This window comes from Xenopus laevis, chromosome 3S, assembly GCF_017654675.1.
Source record: "Xenopus laevis strain J_2021 chromosome 3S, Xenopus_laevis_v10.1, whole genome shotgun sequence".
NCBI classification, from domain to species: Eukaryota; Metazoa; Chordata; class Amphibia; order Anura; family Pipidae; genus Xenopus; species Xenopus laevis.
Window position 1 is genome coordinate 100871114 of NC_054376.1, and position 17225 is coordinate 100888338.

At 38.1% G+C, this 17225-nt stretch overlaps 1 protein-coding gene across 1 annotated transcript; it reads right to left on the reverse strand.

The window, feature by feature from the left end:
• Window positions 1-1006: 1006 nt before the first annotated feature.
• rab24.S (RAB24, member RAS oncogene family S homeolog) lies at window positions 1007-17179 on the reverse strand. Its single transcript, NM_001091134.2, is given in 9 exon segments — window positions 1007-1401; window positions 4619-4681; window positions 8883-8933; window positions 9756-9855; window positions 10313-10380; window positions 10692-10770; window positions 10849-10917; window positions 13254-13454; window positions 17136-17179. Coding segments are annotated over 8 exon segments (606 nt in total). The 5' UTR covers window positions 13371-13454; window positions 17136-17179; the 3' UTR covers window positions 1007-1342.
• Between the last annotated feature and the right edge of the window lie 46 nt (window positions 17180-17225).

The following is a 17225-nucleotide window of genomic DNA, read 5'->3' on the forward strand; positions in this document are numbered from 1 at the left end:
CGGAGATCCACTCATCTAGTGAGGTCTCCAGTCAACAACCACATTATATTAGGTGTGTCTGTTGGGAGAGGACATCATCTCATCTAAAGGTATTTTCAATGCAGCTTGATTTATATCTGATTGTGCTCCTACAAGATAATGGTGAGTAGGTCATAGGTTTCTTTTGCACATTGGCCAATAAGCTGTCTTGTCGATAAGGAGTTGCTAAATCAGTATCTGTGAGGGCTAATAAAAAGGCTCAAATACAGTTCCAAATACAGTTTGTGTTAGAGTCCTGCAGCGGGTCGGGTACCAGGGGGGTTACCTGCAAAAACCTGCGGGTAGAAGTTCCGGTTATCAGTATAGACGCGGGTTGGCGGTCCTGCGGGTTTGCATGTCTTCTCAATAGTGATTTTTATTCCTTTTTTCTGATCACGGCTACTTCCAATGATGTCACTTCCGGTTTACAATGACATCACTTCGTGGTCAGCGGGTCCGGGTTGCAGATAAGGTAATTGCAGGTCGGGTCAGGTAGTGGGTCCAATCGGGTAAGAATGCGGGTACGGGTTCCAAATAATGGACCCGCGCAGGACTCTAGTTTGTGTGTCAGTCCTGCAGCCGATGGAATATCTTATCAACTATTCATTCCGGAGTAGCAAATATACATATGTGTCCAGGTCCGGACTGAGAATTAAATTAGGCCCTGGAATTTCAGGTACACAGAGGCCCAATCAGCCCACATGGAGGCCCAAACCAGCCCACTAAATACTGACTTTCTATGGGACCTTATAGCAGCCCCTCTGGCTTTTGCCAGAACCCACAGATTGCCAGTCCGGGCCTGTATGTGTCTGTATCTGGCCCAGGTACCACAATGAACCAGCAGCAGAAATGCACCAAACAGGCTTTGCTAATATAAAGTATACCTGTTGTACCAGCCACTGAGAAATCCAGGGGTAAATGACTGGCACACATAAAATAGAGTTTCTGTACAAAAGAGCTTTAAATGGCACAAAGAATAGAAGGTAGATACATTAACGTTGTTTTATTTAACATACATGAAATTGACTGAATTTCCAGCATGTCACAACAAGCAGTCTGGAATTTGTACATCATTTATATATACAGGACCCTAGAGAAGTCTCAGCCAATCTGAGTTGGTTGTATCCAGTGAGAGTTCTTTATTATGTACATCAAAAGGTGTTTGCCACAGAGCAACTAAACTAAAGCAGTAGGCATATTTTGGCAACAGATTCGTTTTCCTAAACACCGGAATGAAGAATACAATTTTCTAATGTTTTTTTTCTTGCAAAAAACATTAGAACAAAAAAAGGCAGTCTGAGATGTAAGTGGGTGCACGTGGCACCTAGTGATGGCAGCAGGAGTACATTGCGGAATTTTGATTCAGATCAACACCTTTTTCCTCTACAAGACAAAAATTGCACACAATTGTAATTATTAAGAAGAAATCATTATTGTTTCATGTAAGGTTGCTGAACATCTGGGCTAGTGCAGCATAATTTGTATATAAAATACAGCATTTCTAGTCATATTCTTTCTCCTTTAACATTCAAATCTGAACAACAGAAGAAATGCACAGAAATAACTTTACAGTTCAAGAGATATAAGGACCTATGTAACAGAAATGGGTCAGTTCAGGTAATGCAGTGTCAGACTCAGGACCTACTTTCCTACTTTAAAGGAAAACTATACCCCCAAAATGAATACTTAAGCAACAGATAGTTTATATCAAATTGAATGACATATTAAAGAATCTCACCAAACTGGAATATATATTTACATAAATATTGCCCTTTTACATCTCTTGCCTTGAACCACCATTTCGTGACTCTATCTGTGCTGCCTCAGAGATCACCTGACCAGAAATACTACAACACTAACTGTTACAGGAAGAAGTGAGGAAGCAAAAGGCAGAACTCTGTCTGTTAATTGGCTCATGTGACCTTACATGTGGTTTGTATGTGTACACAGTGAATCTTACGATCTCAGGAGGCGGACCTTATTTTTTAAAATGGTAATTTTCTATTTATGATTACCCAATGGCACATACTACTAAAAATCTATATTATTATGAAAATGGTTTGTTTACATGAAGCAGGGTTTTACACATGAGCTGTTTTACTCAGTATCTTTTAATAGAGACCTACATTGTTTGGGGGGTATAGTTTTCCTTTAAAATAAACTTAAAGGGGACCCGTCACCCAAAAAAATTATTCAAAATCCTATTCTATCACATTAGTCAAGCAAAATGAATTTTAATTACACTATATAAATTATTTGAATATTGTTTTCTTCAGTCTGGGAATTCATAATTATAACAAGCAGGCTGGAGCCATTTTGTGGACACTGTTATTAAGACAAGTCTTGCAACATCTCATTATCTTGTTTGTGCACCAGAATGAGGGACCTGATGTCCATCCCCATGCCCTGGCTACACAATTAAATGGTGAAGAGGACTGGGGGAATGTGTAGAGAGCAGTGACATCTAGGAAGTGCTGAATGGAAAGTGAAAGTAATTGTCTGCCCCGCCTCTATGCTAGACAATATTTGACTGACAGCTGAGAATTTTAAATGAGCTTACAACAGCTATGAATGATTTAATAAAAAATAGAAATTGGATTTCATGTTTAATTTGAAAAGGACTTTTATTATACAGATTTTTCTGTCTGGGTGACGGGTCTACTTTAAGGTCTCATTGTTCAAGTGTACAATTCCTCCTGTATGGCTCTAGCTTTCTTTGGATAATATGTAAAGCAACTACTACTACAGTAAGACAAATATCCTTTGATAGCTGCTTCTATGTATGGCTCTGGCTTTGTATGGATTGGGTGTACTATTTGTCCAGCTTTGTGCATGCAGTAAGATAAGCACCATGCATGGCTGCCCTGCTTCGCCAAAACAGTCATCAATTTATTAAGGTTCGAATTGTAAATTCAAATTTTCGAGTTGGATTTTTGGTTGAAAATCACAAATTCGAGTTGGGAATAATCCAAACTCGAATTCGAGATTTATCATACCTTGACCCTGGGACCCTCAAATTCGACTATTCGCCACCTAAAACCTGCCGATTTCATGTAGAAGTCAATGGCAGAGGTCCAGTGACCCGTTTGAAGATGTAAATAGCCTTTCTGACATTCAAGTTTAGTTGCATTAGTCTAAATCGTTTCGAGTTTCGGGTCTGTAAAATTCGAGTTTTAGACAGAGTTTTTTCTTAACCTCCCATTCGAGTTGTGAGTATATTCGAATTTATTAGAGAAAAAAAAAATTGAAAATTCACATAAATTTGAAATCTGATCTTTGATAAATCTGCCCACTGGTGCTTTCTTGTCTGCATGTGGTCACCATTCATGCATGGGATAAAGAGTATGAAAATGCCCTTAATTTCTATATAATGAGGATCTAGATAAATTTTGGGAAAATACCTTATTTCTGTGCTTATGCCAAGCCGACACCTGTAAGAGCACTACATGTGACACTACTCAGCTGGGAGTCCAAACATGGTGGAAGTCCTGGGGCAGGGAACTCCTTCCTTCTGGGTTAGTCCATTGCGCTTCATTTTTGTATATGAATATACTGATATGTGTACACAAGTAGCATCATATACATAGGGGCAGATTTATCAAGGGTTGATTTCAAATTTGAAAAACTTCGAAATTCGAATTCAAAAAAAACAACCGAAATGTATTTTTAAAAAAAATGTATGTTTTTTTTTGCAGGTGAATAGTCGGTATTTTTTCAAATTTGTAAGAATCTAAGTAATATCGCATTCGAATCATACGAATCAAAGTATTTTCCAAAAAAAACTTCGATTTTGCATAGTCCACCAATTGACTCCAAATAGCATAACCCCAACATTTTGTAAATAAAGAGGGACGAAAAAGTTGGTCAGCGGAGCGCGTTGAAAATTTTTTGACCATGCCCATTTTGTGGCCACACCCCCTAATTACCATGTTCATGTTACAAAATTTGGCAGCTTATAAAAGTTTGAACACATGTCTGCTGGTTATTACAGTAATGAAGGTGAATTGCCCTTTAAGCTGTGAGTCTAACTTTTCCCAAGGGAACTGTAATCTTATATTGTTACAATTACTTATTTGCTTATCTCAAAATTGTTACAAAAGCATCTTATATGCAGCTGTGGCTGTTCTGGGCTCTCTGCCAAAAGCCAATTAAGTTAGAAACTTTGTTCCTTTTTCTGGCTGTTCAGTGCAAAGAAAAACGGGACTTTCCAGTACAATCGAGGGACTGCGGGTTGAGCTGTCAAAAGAGGGACTGTCCCTCTAAAAACGGGACAGTTGGGAGGTATGAAATAAGTTCTAGGAGGCCCCCCCATAGGCTAAAACAGCAATTCGGCAGGTTTTAGATGGCCAATGGTCAAGGTCAAATTCTTAAAGAGACAGTACATTCGATATTCGAATCTTTTTCAAATTCGATTCCCTAGTCGAAGTACACAAAAATTAGCTCGAAATTCACATTTTTTTTAATTCTAATTTTCACTTTGACCTTTGATAAATCTGCCCCAGAGTGTGAAGCAGTAATTCTGATGAAGGATTCAGTGAAACGGTCTATTAAAGGATTTTTGCTGTGGGCCATATAACTTGTACTTATGTCAGTGACTCACCCGTTGGACTCTGCGTACAATTAAAGTTCACATAGTCCTCCGCTACTTTCTGGAAAAGCTCATCTGTAAAAGAGAAAATACTAATCAGAGGAACACTGGCAATGTTCAGTTCCAGGCAGAATTATGTTTCTTTACCTAGATCTGTGCTGCATGGAAATATATAGTGAATAAAGTACCCCCTCTTGTAAAATATAAGGATATTATAAGTTACCGAGGAGTTTCATGACCATATAAAAACACGAGGCCGAAGTAATTTCTAATATCCCCATATTTTGCAACTGGGGGTACTTTATTTATTATAATACACAAGTTTCAGTGAGTCATGTGACAGAAATGACATCAGAACTCACCGTTTATAACTGATGACATCAGAACTCACTGTTTATAAGGATATAATTTACAAGATATTCATGGCTTTTGTGTATTATAAAGGTATAAATTGCTTTCCTAGTTTCTCCCAAGGTGTTACTTGCTCAGCTCATAGTTTTAGCCAAACCTAAGCTGCCGCTGTCTACCAGTCCCTGGCTATAACCTTTCTTAAACCGACCACTATTGTATGATACTTTTCTAATGAGAAGCCAGAAGGAGGCACAGCCTAAAAACCAAGGGATGTGCTCTGATGTTATTCCTTGCTGTGATTAGCCAAACAGGGCCATATAAAAACAGAAGGGACAAGTACAGGTACCTTAGTGTTCTCATACCTTGTAAAAAGTTATCCATCCTATGCTATCATATATATTCCCCACAATTGTGCAAAATAATGTGAAAATATTATAGTAAAGGTATGGGATCCATTATCTGGAAACCCATTATCCAGAAAGATCCGAATTACGGAAAGCCCATCTTCCATAGACTCCATTATAATTAAATAATCCAAGTTTTTAAAATGTATTTCCTTTTCCTCTGTAATAATAAAACAGAACCTTGTACTTGATCCCAACTAAGATGTGAATATATAGTGAACAGTGTACCCCTATGGCAAAATATAACAATATTACAATATTATATGATACTTTGTTCTCATACCTTTAAAAAAAAAAAAAAAAAAAGGTACACACCCAAATATGTCATCATAAATATTTTGAGATTACTTTTAATATTCTCATATTTTCCAACAAGGGATATTTAATCTATTACAATACACAAGTTTTAGTCACATGACAAAAATGACATCACTAAGCTCCGTAATTTACAGGATATTCGTAGCTTTTGTGTGTTATAAAGTACCCCCTCTTGTAAATTATAAGGATATTATACGTTTTTATATGGTCATGAAACTCCTCGGTAACTTATAATATCCTTATATTTTACAAGAGGGGGTACTTAATTCACTATATAATACACAAAAGCCATGAATATCTTGTAAATTATAGCCTTATAAACGGTGAGTTCTGATGTCATCAGTTATAAACGGTGAGTTCTGATATCATTTCTGTCACATTACTGGCTGGAATTTGTGTATTATAATAAATAAAGTACCCCCAGTTGCAAAATATGAGGATATTAGAAGTTACCTCGGAGTTCCATGACCTTCGGCCTCGTGTATATATATATATATATAATATATATATATATATATATATATATATATATATATATATATATATATATATATATATATATATATATATATATATATATATATATATATATATATATAGGTATATATATAGTGATATATATATAGTGGTATATATATATATATATAGTGGTATATATATATATATAGTGGTGTATATATATATATATATATATATATATATATATATATAGTGGTATATATATATATATATATATAGTGGTATATATATAGTGATATATATATATAGTGGTATATATATAGTGATATATATATATATTATATATATATATATATATATATATATATATATATATATATATATATATATAGTGGTTATATTGTTTTGGGGGTGGGCAGAACCACACCTACAGTTTAGTGAAGGAGATGAACTTTTTAAAACAAAATAATTATTTTCTTCCATTTTGGAAAAGTCACTTTTTCAGCTTGTACCTGGTACACATGGATCTATTGTTTTCCAGTGCTGATTCTGACTTAGTATCGCCAGAAAAAGAGTAAATGGGCCCTATGTAAGAATGTGAAAAGTGGGAAGATAAAAAGTATATTAAAAGCATATGCTCTGTTTTGTGTTCTCCCAGGACATAAAGTGCTCAAAACACATCCCAAGACTCCCAGTTGAGTTAAACATTGCCTGTATGCTTCAGGTGTTTCCTATACAAGTGAATGGGAGATGCAGAAGTTGGGTTTGGCCCTTGTCAACCAGCCATAGATCACTGTGCCTAAATCAATCAATTTAAATTGCAAGCTCCACTGAGCAGGGCCCTCTTTACCTTCTGTATCAATCAGTTTTTTATCTTAGGACTGACAGATGTCAGAATGAAATACACTGCAATGGGTAACTAAAAACAAGTGGCTATATAAAAAACACATATAAGTTAGAAATGTCGTTACAGATGGTCTGTAAAAAGCTTTTTTTTCTAGTGTCGAGGCTATACAAGAGCTTACAGTCTTACTATACACCTGACACTCTAGTGCTGACCGGGTCATGTCACATTGTTTCCCCTTCACATGCAGTTAAATGCTTAGGCCAAAAGCAAACATGGGCAGATGTAAACCCACAAAAATCCTGGAAAAATACTTTCAAGAGATTATATACCATGAACCTTTAGAGCTATATTACATGTCACTTCTAGAAGTATAGCCTGCATAAAAGAGACTACACATAATAAAAATACTGTTTCTCATGTCATTACCCACTGAAAGCTCCACACTCTGCAGCAAGCAGTTTGGGAGCTTTGGGATCACTGCAGTTACAGTACAGAATACACCAACAGCACCTCTGACCAACCACTCAGTGGGGCTCATTTATCAACACTGGGCAAATTTGCCCATGGGCTGTTACCTATAGCAACCAATCAGATTGCTGCATTCATTGTTCTTCTTGCAGCTGGCTTTAAAAAGCTAATCACTGATTGGTTGCTATAGGTAACAGCCCATGGGCAAATTTGCCCAGTTCTGATAAATGAGCCCCAGTGGATCTAGATTATTCATCTGCATTCTGAAGTAGACATATAAAAGCTAATTGCTGATTGGTTGTTATGAGTTATTGTGATAAGTTAGCAAATGATACCCAGACAATGCAAAGTGAAAACTGATACCTTCCCTTATAATGGTCCCTAAGCAACCTTTTTGACCCGTAAGACACATGCCAATGTAAAAAGAGTTTGAGGGAAACACAAGCATGAAATAAGTTCCTGGGGGTGCAAAATATGCGCTGTGATTGGCTATTTGGTAGCCCCTATGTGGACTGGTAGCCTACAGGAGGCACGGTTTGGCAGTACAACTGGTTTTTATGCAACCAAAACTTGCTTTCAAGTCTGGAATTAAAAAATAAGCACTTGCTTTTAGGCTACATCCAAGTGGTTGGTGAACAACATGTTACTCATAAGCCATTGGTTGGGGGTCACTGGCTTAGTGTAGGGGCACACTGGGCGATTCGGGAAGATTGTCGCCTGCGGCATGGCACACGCGGCGCTTTGTACTGCAAAGTCGCCCGAATTTTCCTTGTGAGGCAACTTCGGGCGACTTCAGAATACGAAGCGTCGCAAGACAGAGGGAAGGCGTTCAGGGAGATTGGTTGCTGCAAAGACGAGGCGAATCGCCCAGTATGCCCCTACCCTTAGAGCAAGCAGAGAAGACAAAAACAGTGGATTTGTGTGATAGCCATTAAAGAAGTTTGTAGTGGAACTAACAAAATGATTGTTAAAGGTATTTTGTAAAAATATATCTGTGGATTAATAGGTGAAGATTTCTTGAAACAGAACTATGTAAACGGTCTATATTATGTTTGAATAACTTCAGAACAATTGAAACCCCTTTTTATTTACAGAACACAGCACAGAATGATGCAACCCACAGCTGTACGGTCTCTCTTGGCACATTAGAAACTTAATGAGATGTGACTTTATACAAACTACACAAATGCAATGTTTCCCTAATGCAGAGCTTAGCCCTTCCTACAATTTTTATCAATTTGGTCACATTTCGACCCAGGCCTCCTCCTGAATTTTAAGGATTTTGGAGGCCGAAATTACGGGGGATTCGGCTTACTTTTTAAAATGCCGATACTAGATGACATTAACCCAATAGAAGTGCATTTTTAGGAATGGAAATAAACAAAAAAAAAGGACCAAAACAATGTAAAAAGCAGATATCTTTACTTACCAACACTTTGCCCAGTTTTACTAGATGTCTCACAGACATGAGCTTTAATCTCTGCAAACACATCATCATAAGAAATAGGTTTAAAGAGAATACATTTTTTTTTGATGGAGAGAAAATATGACATCCACGACCACGTGTCATGGAAGAATCCATACGTAAAACACATGCATTAAATAAATACACACAGACACTAGTTTGGAAATGTATATAAATGCATGACAAGATGTCCATTGCACACCAAACAATATAATGCCTGTATATACATAATCTGGTTATGTATGTAGGATCCACTTAACCAGGGACAGGTAAAATATGTTACCCCAAATGTTGAATAACCAGAACTCCTAACATTATTAACATGTATTTATATAGTGCCAACATATTGCGTAGCACTGTAACATGAGACTAAAGTTGCTGCCTATGTGGTTGCATAAAGTCCGAAGTAAGCAATGCTGGCAATACCTTCACCAGTAAAACTAATATATCAATATACAGCAGAATAAAGTGTAGTTGTACTAAACCACAAGATACATTGTAGTGCAAATGCAAGCAAGCGGAGAAGACAAAAACAGTGGATTTGTGTGATAGCCATCAAAGAAGTTTGCAGTGGGCATTTTATCTGCATCTTATAAGTGGTTGCTGCCCTGTTAAACATGGGATGGAAGTGATGGGTACTGTGTATCCTCTGGTTGTTTAAAAAGGACAACTGTAGCTCAAGAAACTCGTTTGTTCATTTTAAAACAGTGAGCTAATTGTTTTCTTTAGGATCCTTTAGTTTAGTGCTACTGTATGTCAAAGAAGAACAATTATAGGTGGTCCTCATTCTCTATCCATTCCATCAGACGCCCAATCAAAACGAAGAGAAAAGCCTACCTTCGGCAAAATCCTGGACATCATGGAAGTCCACCTGACGCAGGCTTTTATCGTTTTCAAGTAAGTCACTCTTGGTGCCACAAATGTAAATCCGGCAGTGCTGGTAATATAAATAGATCCGATAAATAATTATTAGTAATGCAATAGGGATATTTTACTACGATTAAAGGAACAGTAACATCAAAAAATTTAATTGTTTTAAAGTAATAAAAATATAATGCAGGGTTGCCCTGCACTGGTAAAACTGTTGTGTTTGCTTCAGAAACACTACTATTGTTTATATAAATAAGCTGCTGTGTAGCAATGGGGGCAGCCATTCAAAGGAGAAAAGGCAGAGAAGCTCTGTAGAACATAATGGTGTTATCTGTTATCCACTATTTAACTTGTGCTTCAATTTCTGCCATTGTTACACAGCAGCTTGTTTATATGAACTATAGTAGTGTTTCTGAAGCAAACAGCTTTACCAGTTCAGGGCAACAGTACATGATATTTTAATTACTTTAAAACACTTTTTTTTGGTGTTACTGTTCCTAAGTTAAGGATTTTACTGGACAAACCTCCTCAAGGTTCTGCAGCTCATTCACCCAGAATTTGACTCGCTCAAAACTGCTGGCATCCGTGAGATCTAGAATGGGAGAAATTATCAGAAGCACATCACATGACTGCTACTAGTTAGTAAGTCCCTATCTAAGTGGGTTGGTGACAACTTAGTCTTCCACAAGGGGTTTAGGAATTCGGTATAAGCTTCTAAAAAAGGTCATGTTTTTTCCAGGTTGAAATTTAGCATTAGCAAGAACATAGCAGAAGACCGATGGTCATTTTTTTTTTCAAACCAGTGCTGCTTTGTTCTTCAAAATTATTATAACAGGATCAACACACTCACCCACACTCAAGGACAGCCATTATATACAGTGCAGAAAACGACCAAATCCTTACCATAACAAACTATAGCAGCTTTGGCCCCTCTGTAATATATGCGACTCATGGCTTCATAACGTTCAGACCCAGCGGTGTCCTGGAAACATACGAGTTTAGGGACATCACAACTGTGCTTGGCATGACTTCATTTATTATACAGGTACAAAATGCTTACCCATATTCCCAATGTTAGACCGCGCCCTTCCACATACATCGTTTTGGCAACAAATGCAGCTCCTATGGTCTGAAACAAAGTTATGAAAATCAAATATATCAAATGGATGAGAATATTTTTACATGGATAATTGAGACGAAAGACATATTCTGTAGGAATCTTTACAGGCCTGAAGATTATAATCATATTATTATTATGTAAAGGAATAAAACACATACAGTAGCACACAAGTCATTTACCAGTATATTCCAGTTAAACCTATTTTTGCTATAGGTTTGCACAATGTACAATTTATTTCATGCGGAAACACAAACTTGTCTATCCCCTTACTATGCTTCAGCTAATTTTAAGGAACAAATAAAAATGTCAGACTCAGCAGGAAGTGTTGCTTGACTGTTTCCAGCTTTTTGCCTTAAAAAAGTCTATTTCCTGTGGGGCTGATAACTAATCATCTGACCATCTCCATATCATACATCCAAGCTTATTAGTAATTCTACCTGCGGCATTTACCTTGTATGTGTTCAACTGAACCTTAAAGGGGTTGTTTACCTTTGAGACAACTTTAAGTATGATGTAGAGAGTGATGTCCTGAGACAATTTGCAATTTGGCTTAATTAAATTTTTATTATTTGTGTTTTTTTGAGTTATTTAGCTTTTTATTCAGCAGCTTTCCAGTTTGCAATTCCAGCAATCTTGTTGCTAGGCCTTAGCCTAGCAATCATGCATTGGTTTGAATATGAAACTGGAATATGAATAGTAAAGGGCCTGAATGGAAAGAGGAGTAATAAAAACATTTGCTTTTTAGAGGAAGCCAGCGATGCCCATCTAAAAGCTGCGAAGAGTCAAAAGAAGACAAATAACTATAAAACTATAAAAAATAAATAATGAAGACCAAAAAGTTGCATGGAATTGGCCATTCTATAACATACTAAAAGTTACCGTAAAGGTGAAGCACCCCTTTAATCTAACTCTAAACAACATCATTATAAATGAATAATATAAAGTGGGGAGGCTTACTTTTAAGCTACTGTAATTATGATACAAAATATCACCCCTATAAGTACAGGTAAATAAGAGTTCTAGGGAACCATTTCAATTAGTGACATGTCTAGTCAGTGCCAGGTCTAGATATCTTCTGTATTTTCTGGTTCCTCGTGGAAGTGAGCGCCGGCACTGAGCTTTTTCGCGCATGCGCAGTTGGGACCATTCTGGTATTCGTGCCTACTGCGCATGCAAGGAAAGCTCCAAAGCTTGCCGAAGCAAATGAAGACTATACGAAGATACAGAAGATGGTGCCGGAGAGCTCCGCTGCGCTACTCTGCATAATTATGCCAAGGTACACGACAGGGATACATTTTCCACTGAGTTACTAATGAGGGAGAAAGCAGTGAGGGGGCCAACGTATGGAAGGGGATGGGGATTTTTGATTAACGTGGGGTTTAGTTCTCCTTTAAGGGTGAAGGAAAGCTACTGAAGTAGTTTATTGCCAATAGATTAGCCACAATAGTGCAAGCTAGAACACCATTTTTATTCTGTAGAATGCTTTATCATACCTGAGTAAACAGCTCTAGACACTCATTGTTTGTTTAAGATAGAAGTTGCCATATTAGCTTGCTGTGACATCACTTCCTGCCTGAGTATATTCTTGCTCACTCATAGCTCTGAGCTCAGATTACAGCAGGGAGTTGAGGAGAGAGAGGGGAGAGGAGCAAACTGAGCATGCTCAAGCCCGTGCCCTAGAGGTTTAAGCTGAAAACAGGAAGTCTGATACAGAAGCCCATGTGTACAAAATAGAAGGAAAGAAATGCAGTGTTTCTTTAGACAGAGGACTCAGAGCAGAATTTCTTTGAGGGTTTACTGGTGTATTTATATAGACCTTTCTGATAAAGCTTACTTAATTTTAGCCTTTCCTTCTCCTTTAAAAATAATTTTAGCAGCATGAAAATGCACACTTGAGCTGTATCAAGCTGAAACTTGCCCGGTCAGGCGTATGCCATTCCAGTCTCACAGCTGAGGGTAACAGTTCACAACGGCAGAAGCCCTGAGGATTAGAGCTGTAATGCAACATAGGGGCGATGTAATAACTGGTGCAAAGTTTCCTCCAGGACTACTAATCCAAAACAACTGCTTTCAAACAACAAGCAAGTAAATATCATATTTATATTTAATGGTTATTAGAATTTGCCACCTGTTATTACACTATTCCAGTACAACATACTTTACAGTTTTCATTGTGACAGGAACTTACTACTGGGAAGCCAATTGTGTTTCATAAGCTTGACTTCCTATAAATGTTTGCTTTCCAGGAATAGTAGTGTCTCAGAGGCTGGTTGTGAATGCGGTTTACTTTCGCTTTTGGTTTAATACAATTATTCACTAATATTGTAGACAACACATGCTCTCACATTCTGGCACGGTCCATGCAGGAAGCGGTGGTGCACATATCTCTCCACAAGGCTTGTCTTCCCCACGGATTCTTTTCCCAGCATCACCACTTTAACGTCCACGCGTTGCCCACTCATGCTGCCCTCCTTGTTACCCAAGCACTGTGCCTTGGATCAGTAAATGCAATTATCCAGTGAGGCGAGTGCCCACGGCAACCTCATCTGTTGAACAGAGCACAGAAGCCGAGTCAGGCTGTTTCGTGATTTTTACAACATAAAAGAGCAACTTGCACATCAATACATATTTGTTGGAGCTAGAAAGCGGTTATGTAATTGCCAACTTATTTTAGAAAAGGGTGAGAATATTAGAATAATTATTGGGGACTGTATGCAGTACTATTTAAAAGAGGATATCTCTTGCCATTGCAATGCTGTATCAGTAGCCAGCTCTCCTCCAGCCAAGATTCCATTTCCCACAATGCCTTGCATGTTCCATGATCAACAGAGCTGGGAAGAAGTGGAATAACAGAGGTGGGCAGCTTTGAGGGAATAGGAAGCTTGGCTGGAGGAAGCGAGTCACGGTACTGAGGCAAATTGTGAAATCAATAGCAAAGGACACTGGCAATTTCATTTACAAATAGCTTTAAAACCACTGATTAAGCTATACTGGAATCGGATCAGAATGGAGGCCAAATGGGCAGTCGGATCGGGGATCAGCGAAAAGATGCGCCCGCGATCCGACGGGATTTTTTAACCTGCCGATCGACATCTGCCCGACTTTTGTGACACCCGTCGGATGGCCCCACACACGGGCCAATAAGCTGACGACTTGGTCTGTCGCCGGCTTTTATCGGAACCGTGTATGGGGGTCTTTAGAATTCAACTGGCGAAAGAAGAAAAATCATTCAATTTGGACATCCCCCTTTAAACGCAACAGAAAAGTTATCCCTGATGAGGCACTAGAATTCCCAGTGGAGCCAACTGGCCCGTAGTTTGGATGTAGAAAGGCAATTCGTAAAAGATTCCACAAACAAGGTGAATAACAGACATTTGGGTTTAAATGAAGACGAGGAATGTCACTATCCCAGCTTGTTTGCTTACTGGAACAGGAGACTGCTTGTGGTTACTCTCAGCAAGGTGGATACCATGAGCCATACAATACACCCTTGAACCAGCAGGGATTATATATATATAGTGAATAAAGTAGCCCCTCTTGTAAATTATAAGGATATTATAAATTACCGAGGAGTTTCATGACTCGTGTTTTTATACAGGTCATGGAACTCCGAGGTGACTTCCAATATCGTCATATTTTGCAACAGGGGGGTACTTTATTGTATTACACAAGTTTCAATGAGTCATGTGACAGAAATGACATCGCTACTCACTGTTTCTAACTGATGACATCAGTACTCGCCGTTTATAAGGATTTGATTTACAAGATATTCATGGCTTTTGTGTATTATATATATATATATATATATATATATATATATATATATATATATATATATATATATATATATATATATATATATATATATTACACAACTTAACCCTAGCCCCCTAGCCAGGGCCACAGGGGGGGACAAGTGTCCCGGGCCCGGGCATGAAGGGGGGCCCGGCAGTGCTGCACTTTTGAAAGAGCCGGGCCCCCCATCCAAGCACCAAAGATTTGCTGCCATTTTTGATTCCGAACAGCCGAAAATGCGGAAGTGCCGAACAGCCAAAGCGGCGAAAACACCCGAAGTCACGAAAACAGACAAAATTGAAGTTCTGAAGCGACGAAAAGACCCTAAGTCATGAAAACAGCCGAAATTGAAATCCCAAAGCAGCAAAAAGACCCGAAGTCACGAAAACAGCTGAAATTTAAAGGAAAACTATACCCCCTAAACAATGTAGGTCTCTATAAAAAGATATTGCATAAAACAGCTCATATGTAAAACCCTGCTTCATGTAAATAAACCATTTTCATAATAATATACTTTTCTAGTAGTATGTGCCATTGGGTAATCATAAATAGAAAATTGCCATTTTAAAAAATAAGGGCCGCCCCCCTGGGATCGTAGGATTCACTGTAATCTCAAACAAACCAACAAACCATACTTGTTAGGTCACATGAGCCAATTAACAGACAGAGTTGTGTCTTTTGCTTCCACACTTCTTCCTGTTACAGTTAGAGTTGAAGTATTTCTGGTCAGGTGATCTCTGAGGCAGCACAGAGACCATCACGAAATGGTGGCTCAAGGCAAGAGATGTAAAAGGGCAATATTTACTTAAATATATATTCCAGTTTGGTAAGATTCTTTAATATGCCACTTAATATGATATGAACTACCTGTTGCTTAAGTGTTCATTTTGGGGGTATAGTTTTCCTTTAAGTCCTGAAGCGGCGAAAAGTCACGAAAGGAGGCGAAGTTGAAGTACTGAACACCAATTTGTGGTTTTTTTTTTCTATAGGCCCCTACCACCAATGTTTTTTTTTTAAAAAAAAAAATTCTTGGGGCCCCAATTTTTTTTAACTTGTAAGGGGGGCCCTGGGGCCAATGTTTTTTTTTTTAAATATTTTTTTTTGGGACCCCAATTTTTTTTAACTTGTAAGGGGTGGGCCCTGGCACCAATGTTTTTTTAAAAAATATTTTTTAGAGCCCCAATTTTTTTTTAACTTGTCAGGGGGGTCCTGCCACCAATGTTTTTTTAAAAAACATTTTGGGGCCACAATTTTTTTTTTAACTTGTAAAGGGGGGGCCCTGGTGCCAATGTTTTTTTAAAAAATATTTTTTTGGGCCCCCTTTTTTTTAACTTGTAATGGGGCCCTGGCAGCAATGCTTTTTTTAAAAAATCTTTTATGAGGGCCCTGGCGCCAATGTTTTTTTTTAAACTTATAAGGGGGCCCTGACTATCAATAGCTTTTTATAACTTGTTTGTTTGGGGGGTTACTTTTTTAGCACTGATGTCTGTGTGATATTTTAACTGTGATGTGGAGTGGGCGGGGTCTGGTGCGGGGCCCCGTAATTTCTAATGGTGGCCCTAACCATAGCACTCCAAAATATAGCCCCCGGGGATATATAGTGAATAAAGCACCCCCTCTTGTAAATGATAAGGATATTATAAGTTACTGAGGAGTTTCATGACCATTTTATGCTTTTATACAGGTCATGGAACTCCGAGGTAACTTCTAATATCCTTATAATTTACAAGAGGGGGTACTCTATTTATTATAATACACAAGTTTCAGTGAGTCATGTGACAGAAATGACATCAGAACTCACCGTTTATAACTGATGACATCAGAACTCACTGTTTATAACTGATGACATCAGAACTCACCATTTATATCTAATAACATCAGAACTCACCGTTTATAACTGATGACATCAGAACTCACCATTTATATCTAATAACATCAGAACTCACCGTTTATAACTAATAACATCAGAACTCACCGTTTATAACTGATGACATCAGAACTCACCGTTTATAACTAATGACATCAGAACTCACCGTTTATAACTAATGACATCAGAACTCACCGTTTATAACTGATGACATCAGAACTCACCGTTTATAACTAATGACATCAGAACTCACCGTTTATAACTGATGACATCAGAACTCACCGTTTATAAGGATATAATTTACAGGATATTCTTGGCTTTTGTGTATTATATGTATATTATATCAGTCTACCCCAATCACCACCATCAGTATGTAGACAGGCCAGTGTGCAGTGAACAATCTTGACCACCCTCTCCTCCAGCACTAGGCTATGACAGAATGCTGGGAAATCGAGTCCAGCAGTAGCCAGTTCTAAGATCTCCCCCATTATAAAATGACATCATTGAATCTCACAGACTGACGATGTTACAGAGCCGCCAGTCGTACAAGTAAAAGCTCACTCACCCCTCTTTGTGTAGCTCACACCGTCACTAACGCAGCAGCCCGAACCTCATCGTGGAGCAGCTCCTACTGCGGCCTCTCTCATCTGTCAGT